General features: G+C 47.9%; 1 protein-coding gene across 1 annotated transcript in view; it reads left to right on the forward strand.

The window, feature by feature from the left end:
• CFAP58 (cilia and flagella associated protein 58) overlaps positions 1-20,056 on the forward strand; it is a 938,919-nt gene that overhangs the window by 370,663 nt on the left and 548,200 nt on the right. Inside the window, exon 7 of the mRNA XM_069611751.1 lies at positions 9,911-10,070. Coding sequence (XP_069467852.1) covers positions 9,911-10,070 — 160 coding nt within the window. The remainder of the gene's footprint in view (positions 1-9,910; positions 10,071-20,056) is intronic.

The raw sequence follows: 20,056 nt of genomic DNA on the forward strand, positions 1-20,056 counted from the left end.
GGGAGGTGATCCCATATTTCCTTATGAGCGGATCCCAAAAACTTGTGTACAGGTGCGTTATAAATGACTGCTCATATCATATCTTATGTGGTCCCAACTAGTTTTTGAATCTGACTCAATAGCAGGCTATGCAGCCTATCCGAGGTATTTAGCCAATGCAACCCATCCAAAGGATTCCCCACCACAACAACTCTGTCCGTTCTCACCTAGTGTTTGAGATGCCCTGAGAACCACTCCTTTATGACTCGAATCTGTGCCACCTCGTTATAAGCAATAAAGTCTGGGAGTGCTATTCCACTCCTTGATCTGGGCGCTATACGAATCTAATAGGTTATCCTCAGTCTCTTATTATTCCATTTAAACTTGACATCATGGAACAGACAGAGGTCCTCTTAGATTTCTTATGAGGACCTGTGTGTGTTGCCATTGGTACAAAACCTCTTCAAAAAGTATGCATGTATTGTAACAGTAACCAGAAAGGGAAACATACTGTCAGAAAGTAGCCCAAATATAGCCCAACTCCCTTTGACTCCGAAAAGAAAGATCACTGCGCATTGCCTGGGTTTAAAATTGACACTCAGACGTGACATGTAACAGTACTCCTGAAAATAAGTTAAACACGCCATTATTGAATTACATTGGCGTAAGGAAACAAGAAATAACATGCGTTCACATTTTCCAATTGTCATGCCGACCTCAAAGTCGATTTTCTGGCCCCCTTTTTCTCTCTCTCTCTCTCTCTCTGTCTCTGTCTCTGTCTCTGTCTCTGTCTCTGTCTCTCTCTCTCTCTCTCTCTCTCTCTCTCTCTCTCTCTCTTCTCTGTAGCGATGGTGTTGGCGATGTGTTGATGGCTACGCCACCAAAATGCACTAAAACCAAAAAGCATACCTGATGCTATGAGTTCTCCTTTGCTGTATCCGTGAGCAGGTAGTTAAAATGTTCATTACAATGCTGTAGAAACGAACCATAAAAACAGACTACCTGTTCTAGGACGCAGCAGCACGCAGATGGACACCGTATCATGTACTTTAAAAAAAATGATAAACACCATTTAGCTCCTGTGTTTCACACTTCCACTGCTAACTAGTATGGTGGCTTGGTGGGAGTAGGGAATGAGGTGCAAAGGTGGTACGGCTCTCGGGCTGCTTCAAACATGGGCATTGCCCTGGAGAATTACACTTGTGTTCTAAGCAGCATGATTGGCACAGCGACCCCTTCATGATCCTAATTTCAGAGAGAGCTGAAAGACCCAAACTGCTCCATTATTAGGCCTCTCAACAAAAATCTTACTTTGCACAGTCAAATGAATTCTTGCCCACCTTAACCCGAAAACGCTCCCTAAACCTTTGACGTAGTCTCCAGCGGCAACTTCTATATAATCTAAATAATTAAAAAAGAGAAGCGCCCTTTTTCTGCTGCACACTGATGCTGACACACAGCATCCTGCCTTCCAGCAATAGAAGGTGGACTAGAATCAGAAACAGCAGGCCTGCTGTGCCCTAAATGGTTCCCTTCCATTCAGATGTCCTTGTTTTTATAATGGGGATTTCAACCCTCCATACCCTTCTTTAATGGCCGCTCACAACCATCCCCATTACTAATTTTACATCTCTAAACCAGTCATACATGTCGACCTTAAAAGTCTTTATTTTAAGCCTCTCTCTTGCATGTCATCCTTTTCACTCCATAAAGACTGAACCTTGTTTTTTTCTAGGCTCCTTTATCTGTGTGCCCCACCATTGTTCCACATTGAATTCATGAGAAAGACCTCCTGTTCTATGAGGGTTGTTTTAAATCATAGTGTGATTTCTATGGAACAAGAGGACCCCTAATTGGTAGATAATCTGAGTAAAGGATGGTACCCCAAAGTGAGTGGGGCAGTCATGAAATGAGGAGGGCATCACTGTGTTGATCACGTGCTTATGACCCCATCATTTCCAAAGGCGTGATCCTGTTTATGGAAGCGGGATCCGTGTGCTGCGCATGTTGCTGATCACTGTGGGTAAAAGAAAGAGGCCCATTAAAGAACTAAACAAGCGTGGAAAGGAGATATTGAGAAATTACCTCAGGATGGGCAAAAAGGAAAGACATAATTTTAGAAAGACAGAAATAATTTAAATGGTGCAGATTGTTTCACCAGTGGGTTAAGTGCTGTATAGTAAATACTGCTGCTACTAGTAAAGATAATGTAATAATGTAATATTTGTATATAGTGCTTCATTTGGGAGGATAGCTCAGGGGTAACGTGCTCGCCTTGGAAACAAGACGACACGGAGCACCACAGGTTCGATCCCCGGGTCCACTCTTAGAATCCTCTGGGTATTAAGCGTGTTATAAATAACATATCATATCATTCCAGATTACTTATTGTGGGGGAGATTTGTCCACATCTCCCCATCGAGTTGGGATATGAAACTGTCTTACCTAATGGTAAAACAGGGTTCTGATCAAAAGCTAGGCCAGATATCTTGATAATGTTAGCTGTGGCAGAGCAGTCAAGCTTATCTCAAGGAAAGAAGGAAGGCTGGCAGAGAAGTAAAGTTATTTCTCCAGCATTGGATCTTAAATAGATTCACATGCTATGAACATTCCCAGTCGTCAGGCTGGGAATCTTCAGTTGCATTTTTGCAATAGTAAATTAAGAAAAAATAAATGTCTATTCTGTAGGCAATTAACCTCCTTATGGGTGCTTTTGGTCCCCACCAATGGAACGTCTAGTATGTAGCTCCTCCCCTGCAGCCTAATTGTATATCATGCTGGAAGGAGTCCTTGTTTTTCCTCGGAGAAATCTCCACAACTAACTTCTATTCTACTCGTAGTTTGCCGGTCCGGTAACAACGGTACCGGTGAGCTTGCCTGTACCATTGTTACTGGACCGGCAAACTACGAGTTCTGCTCGCAGATGCCTTCCAGCCCGCCAGGTCTGACCTGGTGGGCGGGAAGGCACCCGCGAGCCGAGCATTCTGAATGGTGCCAGTGCATCCGACCTCCCCATTCCCATTGAGCCATATCGGGATCAATGGGAATGGGGAGCATTTTTTTCCAGCGTCCACGAAGTAATTACCGGGTCCGGCAGGGCTGTAAGGTTTTACCGGCAAGGCTACTGCCAAACTTGTAATGATGCCCTATATCTTCACATCTGCTTGTTTTGAGAACACATCTTCAGGATCATCTGCCTTATCAGATATGCAAGGAAGGAGTTAAAAGATGGATGGGAAAAAGTCCCTGTTTAAGGCCTGAGCCACCAGCGGCCTAAAAAAACGTTTTTGAAGGTGACAAGCATAGTGAATGCATCTTTTGCTTGTATTCTAACCACTCTGCAGAAGAGTGTGACATTTGTAAAGGATTCAGCACTAAAATGTTGAAGGACAGGCGAAGATGCCTTGTGTGCTGGCTTAATGAGGGGCATCACCCCCCATCAGAAGCAGAGGTTTCTAGGCGCTTGGTGGCCCCCAGGCACCCATAAAAATGGGAGCCCCTCTCTAAAAGGGCTAAATATGAAGAAGGACCGCCTAAAAGGCCAAGGCTGAGGGTTAAACAAAGTGTGGATGCTTCAAAACCCCAAGCTCCACAGTTGTCGATAAGGGAAACAGCGGGAGATCTTCCTATGGCACAGTCAACGACACTGTGCTCTCATTTGGCAATGGCACAATCGTCGACAGAAAAAGTGAAGCCCTCTTCCAAAAAGGGTCTGTTGACAAAAAGATGGTCGACTACAGAACACTAGTCGATGAGCAGACACTCGGTGGGAGAGGTTTATGGTCAAAGTTTCGAATCAAAAGATTTGAAAAACAAAAGTTTCGACATACTATTTTTAACATGCAAAAGTGCATTTCTTTCTAAACCAATCCAATTTATTTAAAAACACACTGTTTGAAACACTCTAGCACTCTTATTGTAAAACACTCTAAACACAGTTACTATTATAATATATACAACCCTTATTCCGTATCAGATAAGTCTTAGTTAACACCACTTATTTCCATACAGAGGTGAGCGCTTAACTATAGATGGCACTCCAATAAGTTTATGAAGAAAGGAGTGAAAAAGACCGAATATGGAAAGGTACACCACTCTAAGATTTAGGAACACTATTAGCAAGGCAGAAGAGCAAAAGTCACTTGTGAGCCAAAGTCCATAGGCTGGGCCCACTCTTAGAGAGAGCAGAGCACAAATGCGCCCAAGATCACAGAGCTACACTAGGCTTAGAAAGTCTTGCAGAGAGTTCGAAAAGAGTTTATAGAGGCTCAGAAAAGTTTAGCCAGGGTGTCCCAGGCTAACCCAGGTTCGAAAGCCGGGGGCTAAATCTACCCCGTACAGTCGGTGGCAAGGGAAGCCAGGCGGGACATGGTACCTTAAGTGGGAAGGATCCTCCAGCGGTGGCAGTTGTTCCTGGCAGCGGGTGCAAGTCTCGTCGTCGTCCAGGGGAAGAGAAGATCTCGACTTGGAGGAAAGATGAAGGTCGTTGCACTGCCAAGGAAGAAACCAGCCGCAGAGTTTTCCAGTTAAAGGTATTACCCTTTATTTCGCAGTCGTGGTAAAACGTGGTATTCCAGTTGCCGGGGTGCTTGGCACAGGCATGGCGGCCACGAGATGCGTCGGGAAGGCGAAAAGACGGTGAAACTGGTTATCCCCACCAGTCAAAGGAAGAAGACTCTCCGGCGGGAGATCTCCTCTGTCGTTGGGAAAAGTGGTGAGACGGTCCAGCAGGGCTCCACCGGTAGTGTCGTCGTGGCAGGTCGGCTCAGCTTCTCCCTCGTCAGATTCTTAGGTCCTGTGGCGACTTCTGAAGTTACAGTCCCCGAAGCCCTGCTTTTATGCAGAAACCCCCCATTCACTCAGCCTAGCTGTCACTCAAACATGCTAAGTGGTGAGCGGGCCGGCTCACCACTTCGGCCAATCAGGACGGAGTGCGACTTCAGTTGCCTAGGCAACTCAGTCCAGGGTGCCTAAATCCCTCTCCACCCCTCTTAAGTACCCCAGACAGAGTGGCACCACTTTGGAGGGCTTCTATGGAGAAGCCCGCCAAAAAAGTGGAACAATGGGCTCGACTTGGGTTGGAGTCACAGAAGAGAACACAAACGCCATTTTAGAACCGAGTTTTGGCAAAAAAATACCAACCGGAGAATTAATAATAATTAAATAAACCGGCGGTATGTTCGAGGCTATCTTAATTAAATAAATAAAGATAGTAGCCTCGAACAATGGGAAAATCCCATAGAGAAATATTCGTGGTTGAATATAAAAAGTAGTATCCACTGCCACCAGCCAAAATTCGATCAGGGGGGACGGAGACGTGCCCCCTCGACTAACAGACCCCGGGCAATTGAATTGCCCCAGCCAGTACGTCCACAATATGATGGTTTGTACTGGTTCTGTTCAGAATTCAAGACTAGTAAAGTCAATTGTGACTTTACATGCCCTGGGAAGACAGTAGTCAGTCCCAGGGTATGGAGTCTATACTGGGGGGTCACTATGATACCCCTGTGTTACTGCACTGAGGGTGCTGTGTAACACACATCACAAAAACACATGAAGCCCTATGGAGTAAAAGACCCCATAGCCCATTAAACACATCTAGAGTCAAAGAAACACACTCAAATCATGCCCAAGAGTGAGGGTAAAAGAGTCTCACTCTTGGCAGGAGAAAAAAATAAACCCTGAAAATCCAGCAAAGCTGCTGAGGGACTCACTAGGGTAGGAGATTCAGCCTAAACAGAGAATTCTCCCTAACAATCTACCGACAGAAGCTTGACAGAAACCGGAAAACACTTATCGACGAGAGGCAAGCAGTCGACGGCAAAAGAAAAAAGCTCATCAGCAGAGAAGCGAAGTCTAGAGGCTCCACGGACCTCCACCAGGGAAAATACTGTGCCAATAGTAAAAGAACAGCCTGCCAGCACAAGAAGCGCCTGTGAGACCACAAGGGGTGGCCTTTAAATCTTCAACACAGAGCACACAGGCTCAGGGTATGGAGCTAGCTGCACTCCAACAACAAGATTACCATGGGCAATGGCGCCAATCAGTGGGCCAAGGGTGGATGCACATTCCCCAGCCAATCACTGCTGCAGTTTCCCCAATGATGTACTCAGAGGTCATGCTTTAGGTCATCCTGCAGTATAAGTTAGACTCCAAGTTTGAGGCACTGCACAGAGGATCGCCAGTTTTTTTCAAATTCAAGAGAAACCATAGTTATGGAGAAGTCATTGCGGCAGCCGCCGCCACTGTTGAGGTCAATGGTGCTCCCACAGCAAGCACGTGATAACCGTAAAAAACAGCTGGGAGAGGTCCCTCTGGCGCAGTGTCAAGATCCATTGCTAAATCTGCAGACCTTGCTCTTGCTACAGGTGTTGTCCTCTACAAAACCTAATTGCTCAGCTAGACACAAGACTGACGGCCAGGGTGCAAGTACCACAACCAGAAGCAGAGGTGCTCCCACTCAGTGCAAGGCCCCTGTAACCCATAAGGTCTCCACCGGATTCACCAAATCCCACTCCCCTACCCGCAAAGTAACAGAAAAGCAGAAGCATCGCAAGGGATCGCTTTCTCCCCAACATCATGTCCCACGCCCGTTGAAGTCAGGAAAACACTCAGGCTTTTTCACAACAAAGGAGCAAACCGCTGAAAGCGTGCTTATACAGCAAAGGGAGCAAGAGGAGGGGAGATCTCTGATACAGACACGCATCAAGATCCACAAGATTAACAAGATGCAGCAACCACTACTACCACGGGATCTCCGCTCAGAGGTGACCAGCTGGACACTGATGGTGACCAAATAGATGACCAAGCAGACGAAGTTCCAAAACCATCGTCACCAGACGAGATTGGAGCTTTGCAATCACTAGTGATAAAGATGTGCTGGGAATTTTGCGTAGTCCCTTCACAAGAGAAAAAGGAGTTTTTTTTTCTCTTTGATCATATGCATAAAAGACAGAGATCTGTTGTGGTCATCGCTATCCTCGACTATGTATGGGAGGAGGGACACTGCACCCCGAAGCAGCCTTTCACAGAGCCGGCCTTCAACAGACAGGCTAGACAAAAAGTCCAAGGCACCAGACACCACACCTAAGTGTCTCACGTCACAACCATCACCGGAGTCGGTGGTCTCGGGGGCTGCAAGCAGCGAAGCTCACTTGCAAGCAGGTAAATACGCGGTACCACTGGAGAGTGAGGGCTGAAAAAATGTATGCATTTGGCAAGAAGGTGATTACAGTAGGGGCCACTGCAGTAAAAGTGGCCAGCGCATTAGCATTAATGGCCAGGTACGACCGTGAAATGTGGCACCTTTTCGCACCTCTCTTACCCGAGGAAAATTACGCCGAAGCTGTGGCTATCGTGAAGGAGGGTGAGGAGGCCACAAACCACAATTTCAAAACAAGCGTAGAAAGGAGATATTCAGAAATTACAGCAGGATGGGCAAAAAGACAGAAATGATATGATATGATATGGCATTTGTAACGCGCCTACACACGTGTTTCAAGGCACGACGAGGCGGGGGGGGACAAGGGGAGAACAGACAATGATCCTACTAGGCCAGGTGTTATTCAGATCGCGCAGGTGCAAGGGTAGGGGGACTGGGAAAAGTGCAAGGGGAAGGGGAAGGGGAGAGGGGAAGTGCAGTACATGGTTAGTAGAATACAAGATAAGTAATAGGGCCAGCTGGTGGCAAGTGCAAGGAGAGTGCAGTACGTGGTTAGTAGAATACAAGATAAAAAATAGGGCCAGCTGGTGGCAAGTGCAAAGTAAGTACCGGGAGAAGGGGCTGTAGGATACAGAGACAGTCCCGTAGTGCAGGTAGACAGTGCAGGGAAGAGTGGCTGGGCCAAGGACCGAGATCGGTGAGTGGCCAGTTGCAGATTCAGTGCAGGTTCAGTGATTTTAGCAGGGGAGAGAGGGAGAGAAAGCGGAGGCAAAGGAAGGTTTTGAGGTGCTTCTGGAACCGGAGATGGTTCTCCTCAAGTTTCAGGGAGGCAGGAAGGTTGTTCCAGAGGGAGGCCCCTGCTGCAGAGAGAGATCTACCCCCAGCTCGTTGCGTGGAGAAGCGGCTGACCCTGAGGTAGTTGGAGGTGGATGAGCGAAGAGCTCGAGAAGGAAGATATTTAGGAAGAGAGAGTTGAAGGTATTTTGGCCCAAGGCCCCAGAAGGCCTTGTGGACAATGCAGAGGGTTTTGAACTTAATCCTCGCAGCCACTGGGAGCCAGTGTGGCGATTTAATTCCTGGAGAGATACGGTCCCTGGTTCCAATTGTGCAGATTGTTTCCTCTGTGGGTTAAGTTCTGTATAGTGAATACTACTGGCACTCATAATGATAATGTAATAATTATATGCAGTGCTTCATTCCAGATTTCTTATTGTTGGGGAGATATTTCCACATCTCACCATCGAGTCGGGGTGTGAAACTGTTACCTAATGCAAAAACAGGGTTCCGATCAAAAGCTAGACCAGACGTCTTCATAATGTTGGCTGTGGCAGAGCAGTCAAGCTTATCTCAAGGGAGGGAGGGAGGGAGGAAGGCTGGCAGTGATGTCAAGTTATTTCTAATGGTCTCCCTCAAAGAATACACTACCCTGATATACCGAACAAAAAATGACACACTAAAAATCGCACATAGAATATCTATTATGTCAAATAAGTACTTTGGGTTAAACTTAATACACAGTAAAATACAGTGTCTATATACAACCAGTAATAGTTGTTAGTCAAAGCCCGTCCCTACTCCTAATTCTAAATTTAATTCCAATATCGGAGCAAAGGCACTATACATATAGCCTATCTTGTGGGAAGAAAGGGAGTCCTAGACATCAAAAACATACAGGAATGCAGTCATGACCTGGACCGCAAAATAAATGCCACACAGAAAACAGTCACATGAATTCCTACACCTCTGGCACATTGAAGCATAGCATACATGTTACAAATGCACACACCGTCCATATTGCACCCAGAAAAAAGGGTAAATACTTTAACAGCCAAACCCAAAGGGTCAGCAAAGATTTACCGAAAGGGCCACCAAAAGTTAGGATTAGATTCGTTTTATAGTTCCAGAGGGCCACCAAAGTTTAGGGTTATGTTATGTTATTTGACATTTATATAGTGCTCTATATATCACTGGTATGATCTCAAAGCGCTGGTAGGTTGAACGCCCTCGGGGACGCAGTCCAGGTCAGTTGCGCGAGAGTAAGTGTCATAGGGTGCGCGGGTGCCTAGATTCGTTTATAGTACCAGATCTGTGCGGTCTCGTTACATGCCCAAAAAGTAGATTTTGGAGCAACGCTTTAGAGATGTATAGGCTTGAGAGAGCGAGAGCGAGATGTATACGGAAGAGATGGTGTATAATGGGAACAAGCGGGTGCAGAAAGAAGGAAGAGGAGAGATGAAAACAGGAGAGTTAGAGGACTGATAGTGGGGAGGGGGAGATGGGAAAGAGGTAAAGATCAGCGGAGTAGGAGGGCAAGAGGATAGTATCCTATACCCGTTTGTTGCTCTAACCTAGTTGGCTTTACGTGTTCCTATGTTGGCATTGATGACAATGTTTTACAATTGCTTCCATTTCCTCTGCATTGGATTGACTGCATGGGAGTAGTTGGGATTTGAACCTAAAACCCCCAAATGTACCTTGATGTTCCCCACTCGGAGATTAAATTGAGTCCTATCTATGGGCTACTTCAAGAAACATGGCGGTTCTAGGTAAGGAAATAGGGCGGTCCTGCTCATTAAGACACAGTTAAGGCCTTCCGAGGCCTATGGGCATGTGGTGCTTAATAAATATAAATAAATAAGCCTTTGCCTTTGCTCCATTACAGCATATGTGTTTATGTTTTAAGTGTTCACTACTTTAGAATTCGATATTGCTAAAAGGAAGAGACTCATGGGATCATTGTAAATGAGTTTTATATTATTTTAATCACAGACCAAAGAGGATGAAGTGAACCAGATGCGCCTGGAGATCTCCAAACTTTCTAAGTTGAGGGAAGCGATCCAGCGAAAGCTTCGCCTGCTGGAGGATCAGAAGATCGATGTGGAACATCAGAGAGACACCCTGAAAAACCAGATCACGGGCCTCGAGAGAGGTAAACGGGAGTACAATAGAAAAACGGGCAGTGTGTGTAATGACGGTGACTAAACACAGGAAGGATAGTACAGCAGCGTGTGATTTCTGAAGTGCCCCAAACACCTTATTTTAGTGTGTATTGCTTAATGTATATTGAAAGCCCCACAAAAAAGGCAAGACATACCATTTCTTAACAAAAACAATGATGGCTCAGTGCGTCAAGTAATGAGTACGGGGGCAAAGGGGGGCTGATGGATGGAAAAAAAGAATGAGGGGAGGGTTAGAGACAACTGGTTTCAGTAATGTGCTAAGCATTATAGACCTTAGGGTCGGTCAGTAATTTAGCGTTTTAGCCTGGCCCCAAGGCAATGCAGCACTTTTGTGTCTGGATGCCCGACTTCTGGTCCCAAACTGAAGGGTGTGGATTATAAGAAGAGCTATGGGTCTGTAACTCCACGCATTTCTATCAAGGCTCCGGCTTCAATAGTATTTGCATCTGGCTAATAGGCCGGGTGCTATGCATTGACCCCCATGTTTCTCAGAATTAGGCCAAATCGAGGAAAAGCTGCTCGAAGGTGGCTGCTGAGCAGCGGATGCTGAATGGCCTTTGGTCCAGGGTCCGAGGTTTGTTCCATTGAGGGTAACCAGGACTGGTGGTGTATCGGGTGGCCTATGCTTGCAGAAGGATGCAGCAAGGATGGAGAAGGCAGCAGGAGAGGAAGGGACGCAGAGCCTGCTCAGTGGGGCAACAAAGGAAGGAGCGGGGTACAGCTAACATTCGGATCCTGGCAACCAATCAGGATACGAATGCTTGTGGTCAATAAGCGCCCATATGGTTTATGTTTATTTGGCTCTTGATGGTTGCCTTGATCTCTACATCCACGTTGGGTGCCTGCATCTCCACCCCTACTGGCAGTTTGGTTCCTTCCACTCTCCTCTCCCATGCTTTGATGCTCTCCCTTGCTCTTCTCTGCTCTCCTAGGCAACCACAGCTCCTATCTTCTGTGCATCTAGTTTCATCTTTCTGTTTTGGCCTGCCCTTCATGCCTGAAAATGCGAAAAGGGGACTTCATACCCTCACTGTTCACATTCTTTTTTTTATTTATATTTTTTTGGGGGGTTTTGTGAGTAAAAAAAAAGGTTAAAAAAAGTTTTTTTTTTTAAAAAAGGGGGGTCTGGCGGGGGGACCCCCTGTTAGGAAAGATTTCGTAATTGTAGGGAATTTTCCTTCCATGTGGCAACCCCTAAACTTTTTGCTATTGTTTTTAACCTTGTTCTTGACTTTGCCAGAGAAGTACAGCCTTCTGCCGCACTTCTCTGGGCTTTCGCTCCTTTCTTACGGGGAAACTGACATGCCCTTAAGACAGTCAGTACCGGGGAACGCTGTTTCCCGTAGTTTCTTTTATCGTGTTGCGGCTTTAGTGCAACATGACACAAGAGGGCACGGTAAGCTAAGTTACAGCTCTCTTGGGTCTCTAGCCTTCTACAGACCCTAGATACTCTTTTAGGATGGTATTTGATCAGTGCAAGTCATTCAGGGACTCGAATGGTGGCAGCGATCGTTTTGTTTATTTTGAGCTCCTTTTGGCGTTCTGAGCACGTTTTTGCCCTGAACCCAAAATGGTGGCCTGGCTCTCCAAAATGGCCAGACCACGAGGCTCCTTTGTCTTGTCCACTGACCGTCTTGCTCCCTTCACCTTCCCCAGGTCGGGCGACCCGGGGCCTTCCTTATTTGGGCATGTACTTTCCCGTGAAACGTGGTTGCTTTCGCGGGCTTCTACATGTCGTTTGTGTGCCTCCAGGGTGTGGGCTGGGATGTCTGGTCCCAATACACATCCTGGGTGCCAGAGAGTCTGGGGTGGTGTGAATGCCTGGGACCACCGTGGTCCGTGATTGGTCCACGTATGGTGTGTGTGTTGATGAGCGGATCTCCCATTGGCTCCCCTCCGTTTTGGCGCGAAGGGAACCGTGGATAAGAGGGAGCTGGAAACACCACTACCATGTCGATCTCCTGAGTTCTCACGAACGAAGGAATACAGGAGCCAAGTATCCTGCAACCAAGAGGCTGGACCGAGGAATCGCTGGTGACCCGCTGAAGGAATCCTCCTTTGCACTGCTGTCGTCCTGTGAAACCCCTTCCTCCTTGGATCGAACCAGAAGGCCTGTACTGGTGCTTCGACCTTTGGAATAGCAGGAACAGCTATTCCCGGCGACTTCATCATCTCCTGCCAAGTAAGCCTTCGGAAGTGTCTCTGGGCCATCCAGTTGACTGACCAGCTTACAAGGGAGTCCTGCTCTGTAACTGCCGCCAGGTTGTGTTGTATTTCGAGTCCTTGTCACTCTCCCACGCTTCGTACGCTTGGCGTCCCCAGGTCTGAAGGGAGGAGTGTACATTTGGCTTGAATACACACAGCCGCTCCGTTGTCCTGCTGCGGCAACAAAACTGTGCTGGTTTCGTCGATTGGGACGTCTTTTTGCTCTACACGACTTCGAGGCGTTCCCTGCTCTTCTGAACCTGCCAGCTGCTGAAACTAATGTGGAGAAGCCTGGGTCTGCTTGCTTCGGGGACCGGTGAGTAGTTTAGCTAGGATCTGGTCGCCCTCCTGCAGTATCCCATTGCTTTTCCCTGCTGTGTAAAAACAGCACCCTTTTGGCCGTACTCGCGCTCTGCTTCTGCCCGCTGTGGAGGCTGCGCTTGAGTTGCGGAACCTGTTCTCCTTCTGCTGTGCACTAACCCGAACTGCCTGACTTCCTCCGAAGAGCTTCCCCTTTTGCCCGTTGGCACCGGCGTGGCAGGTACTTTGAGCACAAGGCTCCACTCTTCGCAGGGCTCGGACTTCCATCTAGTTAGGTGCCTCTGAAGGCGAACTGAGTCTAAAGCGTTATCGCACTGCCTGTTTTCCTTTCCTTTCAGGTGGACTACATATTTCGTGCTTTAAACGCTTGCGACTGTGTATTTGTATATATATTGTGTTGATATGGTATGTGTTGGTTTAATATTGTGATATTGTGATTTTCTCGCTACGGTCGTTGTTTTAAAAGCCTTAAAATAAATGTGTTTATATTTTTGATATAACACCTGTTTGGAGTAGTTTGTAAGCGCTCTTGCTTTGTGTGCTCATTGCGGGCTTTCAGTCACCCTCACCCCTCTTGAGACCTAGTCTTGACCGCCGCGATCGCTACCTTGATTGGTCTGGCTTGTCCAGAGGTTACCCTGTTCCAAGTAATTAGGTTGGCCTTCTGAACTTCTGCGCCACCAGGACAGAGTTCAGAAATCCGTCTTAACAAATTGGTGTACAGCGGTGGGATACGACTGAAGGTATCCAGTGTTGCGCTCGAACTAAGGCATTTCAGGTTATTCCAAACAGTACACGTAGTGAATTGTTGTAATATAACTTTAAAAAGGCCATAGTCCTATCAAACAGTATGGAAACAAATACCTTGTTAACTTTAAATGCTTCCAAATCAGAAACGCTGAAAAAGATGTGTGCGGAGAGAGGTGTTTCCTCTCAAGGCACAAAATTGGAAATGATCCAGAGAATCGTGGCGTGGCAAGAAGCACAGCTTGACGCTATAACTTCCGAGGACAGTGCAGAAGGTGGTGGGGCTGCTCTCACTTAGAAGAACGGACGGTTCTGCCGCTGCACTGATCCATCGCGACCACGAGGACAGGGAGGATGTAATGTCTAATGTTTCCTCTGCCAGTGTTGATGGGGAGGCTATGCTTGAATTCAAGAAGCAAGAGCTGCGGTTTAGGCAGCAGGAGCTTGAATTCAGCATAGCCAAACTAAAAATCGAACAGGCAGAAAAACAGAAAGACAGGGATCACCAGTTGGAACTGGCCAAGCTTCAGGTTGCAAATGGATCCAAGGGTCCTAGACATGGGTCTGGGGCTTCCTCTCATCCACGGTTTCCAAAAGATCTGCTCAGTGTGTATGAAGAAAGGAATGACATTATGGACTGGCTGAATGCGTTTGAGTATGCATGCGAGGTCCAGGAAGTTGACAATGCTGATAAGATTGCGTGGTTGCTCAGTAGACTGCCCCATTCTGGCTGCAGTGCCATTATGGAAATGTCGAAGGCTGAGCGGGCTGATTTCGCAATGTTAAAGCAAACTCTCATTTTAAAGTTTGGGAAGACTCCGGCCCAATATTTAAAGCGTTTTCGAGAGTATAAGAAAAAGGAAGGTGGTACTTGGGTATCTTATGTCGCTGAATCTTTGAAAAACTTAACTGGCTGGGTTGAAGGTTATAAGGTTTCTACCTTCGAAGGCATGATCAATCTGGTCATGCTGGAACACATTTTTGCTTCTTCTTCCCCGGAGCTTAAGCAGCATTTGGCCGATTCTAAGGAGATAGATCCTAAGAAGCTGGCCATTGCAGCAGACTTATGGGTGTCACATCGAGTGTCCCATAAGGACAAAACTCATCCTGGTAAGCAGGAGGAAGGGAAAAAGTCCAAAGATATGGAGGGTGGGGAATCTGCTAAATCTTCTTCCCATAAGGGCCACAAAAAGAAAAACAAGGGTAAGACACAAGAGAACTCACAGGGTAGTGGAGGTCCGCCTCCAAAACAGAACTCTGGTTACAATAAGCCTCCCTACGTAAACAGACCCAATGGGGCTTGTTTTTCTTGTGGAGCAACTGACCATGTGAAGGGGGATCCCCGTTGTAAGGTTAGACCTTTGGGAGTCCACTCCGCTAATCTGGCCTTCTCCTCCTACGAGGAAGAAGAGATTACAGGAGCATCCTTCTCCTCAGACTCATTTCCCAGCGGGATAGAGGCTGAGGTAGTTTTAGTGTCCCTGGGTTCCTGGGAGCCTAAAGTCGCAGAGGCTTATGCTAGGATTCCGGATAATACCAAGCACTACTTTAAAGACAGTGTGCTGATCAATGGAGTGGATACTCCAGCTCTTAGGGATAGTGGGTGCAGTCGAACTGTAGTGGATTCTACCTTGGTAGACTCAGAGGAAGTTGCCAGAGCTACTCTGATGCCCACTAAGTTGGCTGACGGCCCCCTCCGTATGTTTCCCGTGATCCCTGTAAATCTTACTTTAAATGGTACAGGAGTCAGGATTCCAGTGAGCATTCAGAGAAACGTCCCGGGAAAGGTCTTGTTAGGTAATGATCTCAGAGCTTTAGGGCTCGTAGGAGACACTGCCGAAAGACCCTACACACGGTCTCAAGCACGGGCAGCATTGGCCAAGTCCAATACGCCGCCCCAGCCGAAGGGGAAACCCAAGGCGAAAGGAGTCTACAAGTCAAGACGAGGGAAAGAGAATATTCCCCCGAGCTCGCCTACCACTGCGGTGGAGGAAGTTGGTCAATCGCCCGGGCCTGACGAGGAGGTGGCGATGCCTGAAGTATTCGACCCCAACGATCATCCTGAACTAAAAGACTTGTTAGTTGAAGGAGGTCCTGATAGGGACGGATTCAGTAAAGGCCAACGTGAGTGCCCATCTCTGGAAGGCCTAAGGAGACAGGCCTGCTCTCAGCTTGAGGGTGAACCTCCTGGGTTGCAAAGGATTTACCAGGAAGGTGGACTCCTGTATAGTGAGCCCACAGAGTCTACAGAAGGAGACCATAGGAGGTTGGTGGTTTCCCTTGCTGTTAGGCCCTTCCTCCTGCAGTTGGCGCATGTCGTTCCCCTTGCTGGTCACCTTGGTATGAGGAGGACCAAGCAAAGGTTATCCATGCACTTCTACTGGCCCAAGATGGGGGAGCAAGTAGAAAGTCACTGCAGGAGTTGTGCCGCCTGCCAGTTGTCTGGTAAGGTTGGCGCGACAATCCAAGCTCTGTTGGTACCGCTCCCAGTTGTGGGGGTACCATTTGAAAGGGTAGGGATCGACATGGTTGGTCCCCTTGACCCGCAAACATCCTCAGGCAATAGGTTTATCCTGGTGCTGGTCGACCATGCAACCAGGTATCCTGAGGCCGTCCCATTTACAACTGTAACTGCCAAGCCAGTTGTAGAAGCTTTACTCGGCAGGTTTACTAGGGTTGGCTTCCCTAAAGAAGTTGTGTCGGATCATGGCAGCAACTTTATGTCGAAGTATAGGCAGGCTATGTGGAAAGAATGTGGGGTCACCTACAGGTTCTCTTCTGCATACCGCCCCCAGACCGATAGTCTGGGGGGCGTTTCAACAGGACGTTAACGAGCATGATTGGGGCTTTGGAGGAGCCTCAGAGAAGAAAATGGGATCTTATTGTTTCATGCTTACTGTTTGCCTACCGAGAGGTACCACAGGAGGGTGTTGGCTTCAGCCCCTTCGAACTTCTGTTCGGTCATCCCGTACGGGGACCCTTAGCCATCATCAAAGAGGGATGGGAGATGCCCACTCCCCCTGTTACTACCAACGTAGTTGATTATGTGCTAGGGCTCAGAAAACAGATGGTACTTCTGATGGGCTTGGCCAGTGATAAATTGAAGGCAGGGCAAGCGCTGGTGAAACATTGGTACGACCAGAAAGCGTCCCTCATCAACTTTACACTTGGTCAGCAAGTCCTGATCATGAATCTCATAAGGCCTCGAGCTTTACAGGACAAATGGTCAGGCCCTTACCCAGTGGTGGAGCCCCTGGGTGAGGTTAACTATTCAGTGGACCTTGGAAGGCCTGGACAGGCTCCAAAAGTGTTTCACGTGAATAGGCTGAAGGCTTTCGTCCCAAGCGGCGAAATCGCAGCACTGCTATTTGCTTCAGACGTTGAGGAAGAGGAGTCTGAACCTCTCCCCGACCTGTTCAAAAGCAGTCCTTCAGAAAGCTCTTTTAAGGGTGTCCGAGTGGCCCCTCACCAAAATGGACAAGGCTCAGTGGTTTACCTTGGACATGAAGTAGGTGGAGGGAGGAGACAGCCTCTACCCAGTAAAGTACAAGCAGTACAAGACTGGCCTACCCCCACTACGGAAACCCAAGTGAGAGCCTTCTTAGGACTCACGGGTTATTATCGCAATTTTGTGGCAGACTATGGCACCATAGCTGCTCCTCTGACTGCCCTCACAACTCCGAAGAAACCCAAGAAGGTAACTTGGACTGACGAGTGTGAGAAGGCCTTCAATGGCTTAAAAGACTCCTTGTGCCAGGCCCCTGTGCTCAGGGCCCCTGATTATCAAAGACCTTTTATCGTGCAGACGGATGCCTCTGACACTGGGATAGGAGCTGTACTATCACAAGTAGATGAGAAGGGTAAGGAACACCCTATCGGTTTTATTAGTCGCCAGCTTAAGGACAGAGAGCTCAGATGGTCCACGGTAGAGAAAGAATGTTTCTCTGTTGTGTGGGCCCTAAGGAAGCTGAGGCCCTACCTCTATGGGACCCACTTCACTGTGCAGACTGACCATAAGCCGTTAAAGTGGCTAATGAACATGAAGGGGGAGAATCCAAAGTTGCTTAGGTGGTCCATAAGTCTACAAGTCTTCGACTTCACTATTGAGCATAGGCCAGGTGTCCAACATAGCAATGCTGATGGGTTGTCCAGAATGTTTTACCGACCTGAACAAGAGACTCATCCAGGGGTGGATTAGTTCCCCCTGTCCATAGTCTGGGAGGGGCGAGTGTTAGGAAAGATTTCGTAATTGTAGGGAATTTTCCTTCCATGTGGCAACCCCTAAACTTTTTGCTATTGTTTTTAACCTTGTTCTTGACTTTGCCAGAGAAGTACAGCCTTCTGCCGCACTTCTCTGGGCTTTCGCTCCTTTCTTACGGGGAAACTGACATGCCCTTAAGACAGTCAGTACCGGGGAACGCTGTTTCCCGTAGTTTCTTTTATCGTGTTGCTGCTTTAGTGCAACATGACACAAGAGGGCACGGTAAGCTAAGTTACAGCTCTCTTGGGTCTCTAGCCTTCTACAGACCCTAGATACTCTTTTAGGATGGTATTTGATCGGTGCAAGTCATTCAGGGACTCGAATGGTGGCAGCGATCGTTTTGTTTATTTTGAGCTCCTTTTGGCGTTCTGAGCACGTTTTTGCCCTGAACCCAAAATGGTGGCCTGGCTCTCCAAAATGGCCAGACCACGAGGCTCCTTTGTCTTGTCCACTGACCGTCTTGCTCCCTTCACCTTCCCCAGGTCGGGCGACCCGGGGCCTTCCTTATTTGGGCATGTACTTTCCCGCGAAACGTGGTTGCTTTCGCTGGCTTCTACATGTCGTTTGTGTGCCTCCAGGGTGTGGGCTGGGATGTCTGGTCCCAATACACATCCTGGGTGCCAGAGAGTCTGGGGTGGTGTGAATGCCTGGGACCACCGTGGTCCGTGATTGGTCCACGTATGGTGTGTGTGTTGATGAGCGGATCTCCCATTGGCTCCCCTCCGTTTTGGCGCGAAGGGAACCGTGGATAAGAGGGAGCTGGAAACACCACTACCATGTCGATCTCCTGAGTTCTCACGAACCAAGGAATACAGGAGCCAAGTATCCTGCAACCAAGAGGCTGGACCGAGGAATCGCTGGTGACCCGCTGAAGGAATCCTCCTTTGCACTGCTGTCGTCCTGTGAAACCCCTTCCTCCTTGGATCGAACCAGAAGGCCTGTACTGGTGCTTCGACCTTTGGAATAGCAGGAACAGCTATTCCCGGCGACTTCATCATCTCCTGCCAAGTAAGCCTTCGGAAGTGTCTCTGGGCCATCCAGTTGACTGACCAGCTTACAAGGGAGTCCTGCTCTGTAACTGCCGCCAGGTTGTGTTGTATTTCGAGTCCTTGTCACTCTCCCACGCTTCGTACGCTTGGCGTCCCCAGGTCTGAAGGGAGGAGTGTACATTTGGCTTGAATACACACAGCCGCTCCGTTGTCCTGCTGCGGCAACAAAACTGTGCTGGTTTCGTCGATTGGGACGTCTTTTTGCTCTACACGACTTCGAGGCGTTCCCTGCTCTTCTGAACCTGCCAGCTGCTGAAACTAACGTGGAGAAGCCTGGGTCTGCTTGCTTCGGGGACCGGTGAGTAGTTTAGCTAGGATCTGGTCGCCCTCCTGCAGTATCCCATTGCTTTTCCCTGCTGTGTAAAAACAGCACCCTTTTGGCCGTACTCGCGCTCTGCTTCTGCCCGCTGTGGAGGCTGCGCTTGAGTTGCGGAACCTGTTCTCCTTCTGCTGTGCACTAACCCGAACTGCCTGACTTCCTCCGAAGAGCTTCCCCTTTTGCCCGTTGGCACCGGCGTGGCAGGTACTTTGAGCACAAGGCTCCACTCTTCGCAGGGCTCGGACTTCCATCTAGTTAGGTGCCTCTGAAGGCGAACTGAGTCTAAAGCGTTATCGCACTGCCTGTTTTCCTTTCCTTTCAGGTGGACTACATATTTCGTGCTTTAAACGCTTGCGACTGTGTATTTGTATATATATTGTGTTGATATGGTATGTGTTGGTTTAATATTGTGATATTGTGATTTTCTCGCTACGGTCGTTGTTTTAAAGGCCTTAAAATAAATGTGTTTATATTTTTGATATAACACCTGTTTGGAGTAGTTTGTAAGCGCTCTTGCTTTGTGTGCTCATTGCGGGCTTTCAGTCACCCTCACCCCTCTTGAGACCTAGTCTTGACCGCCGCGATCGCTACCTTGATTGGTCTGGCTTGTCCAGAGGTTACCCTGTTCCAAGTAATTAGGTTGGCCTTCTGAACTTCTGCGCCACCAGGACAGAGTTCAGAAATCCGTCTTAACACCCCCCCTTTTCGAATGAAAAACGTAGTGAAAAAGAAATTCAATTTTTTTTTCGACATTATTGTTTCGAAGTTATGACTTTAGACATTTTTGTATTCGATATTATCACTATAAACTGGTCACATTGGTCATAGTACCTTTACTTGTGTGTATGTGTTTTTCATGTATTCCCGGCAAACAGCATTGAGCACTACACGTGGGCAAAATAACATAAAGGGTCACCACACCACACCCGAGTAGCAACAGCTTAATGCCCATGGCCACAGGTAGTACTTTAAGTGGGATGAATAATCGAGTGTCCTCCAACAAGGGGCGTGGCCTGAATAATGATGGTGTGCATTCCCATAAAACACCAAATA

Source organism: Ambystoma mexicanum, chromosome 8, assembly GCF_040938575.1.
Source record: "Ambystoma mexicanum isolate Mex_15411 chromosome 8, UKY_AmexF1_1, whole genome shotgun sequence".
Lineage (NCBI taxonomy): Eukaryota > Metazoa > Chordata > Amphibia > Caudata > Ambystomatidae > Ambystoma > Ambystoma mexicanum.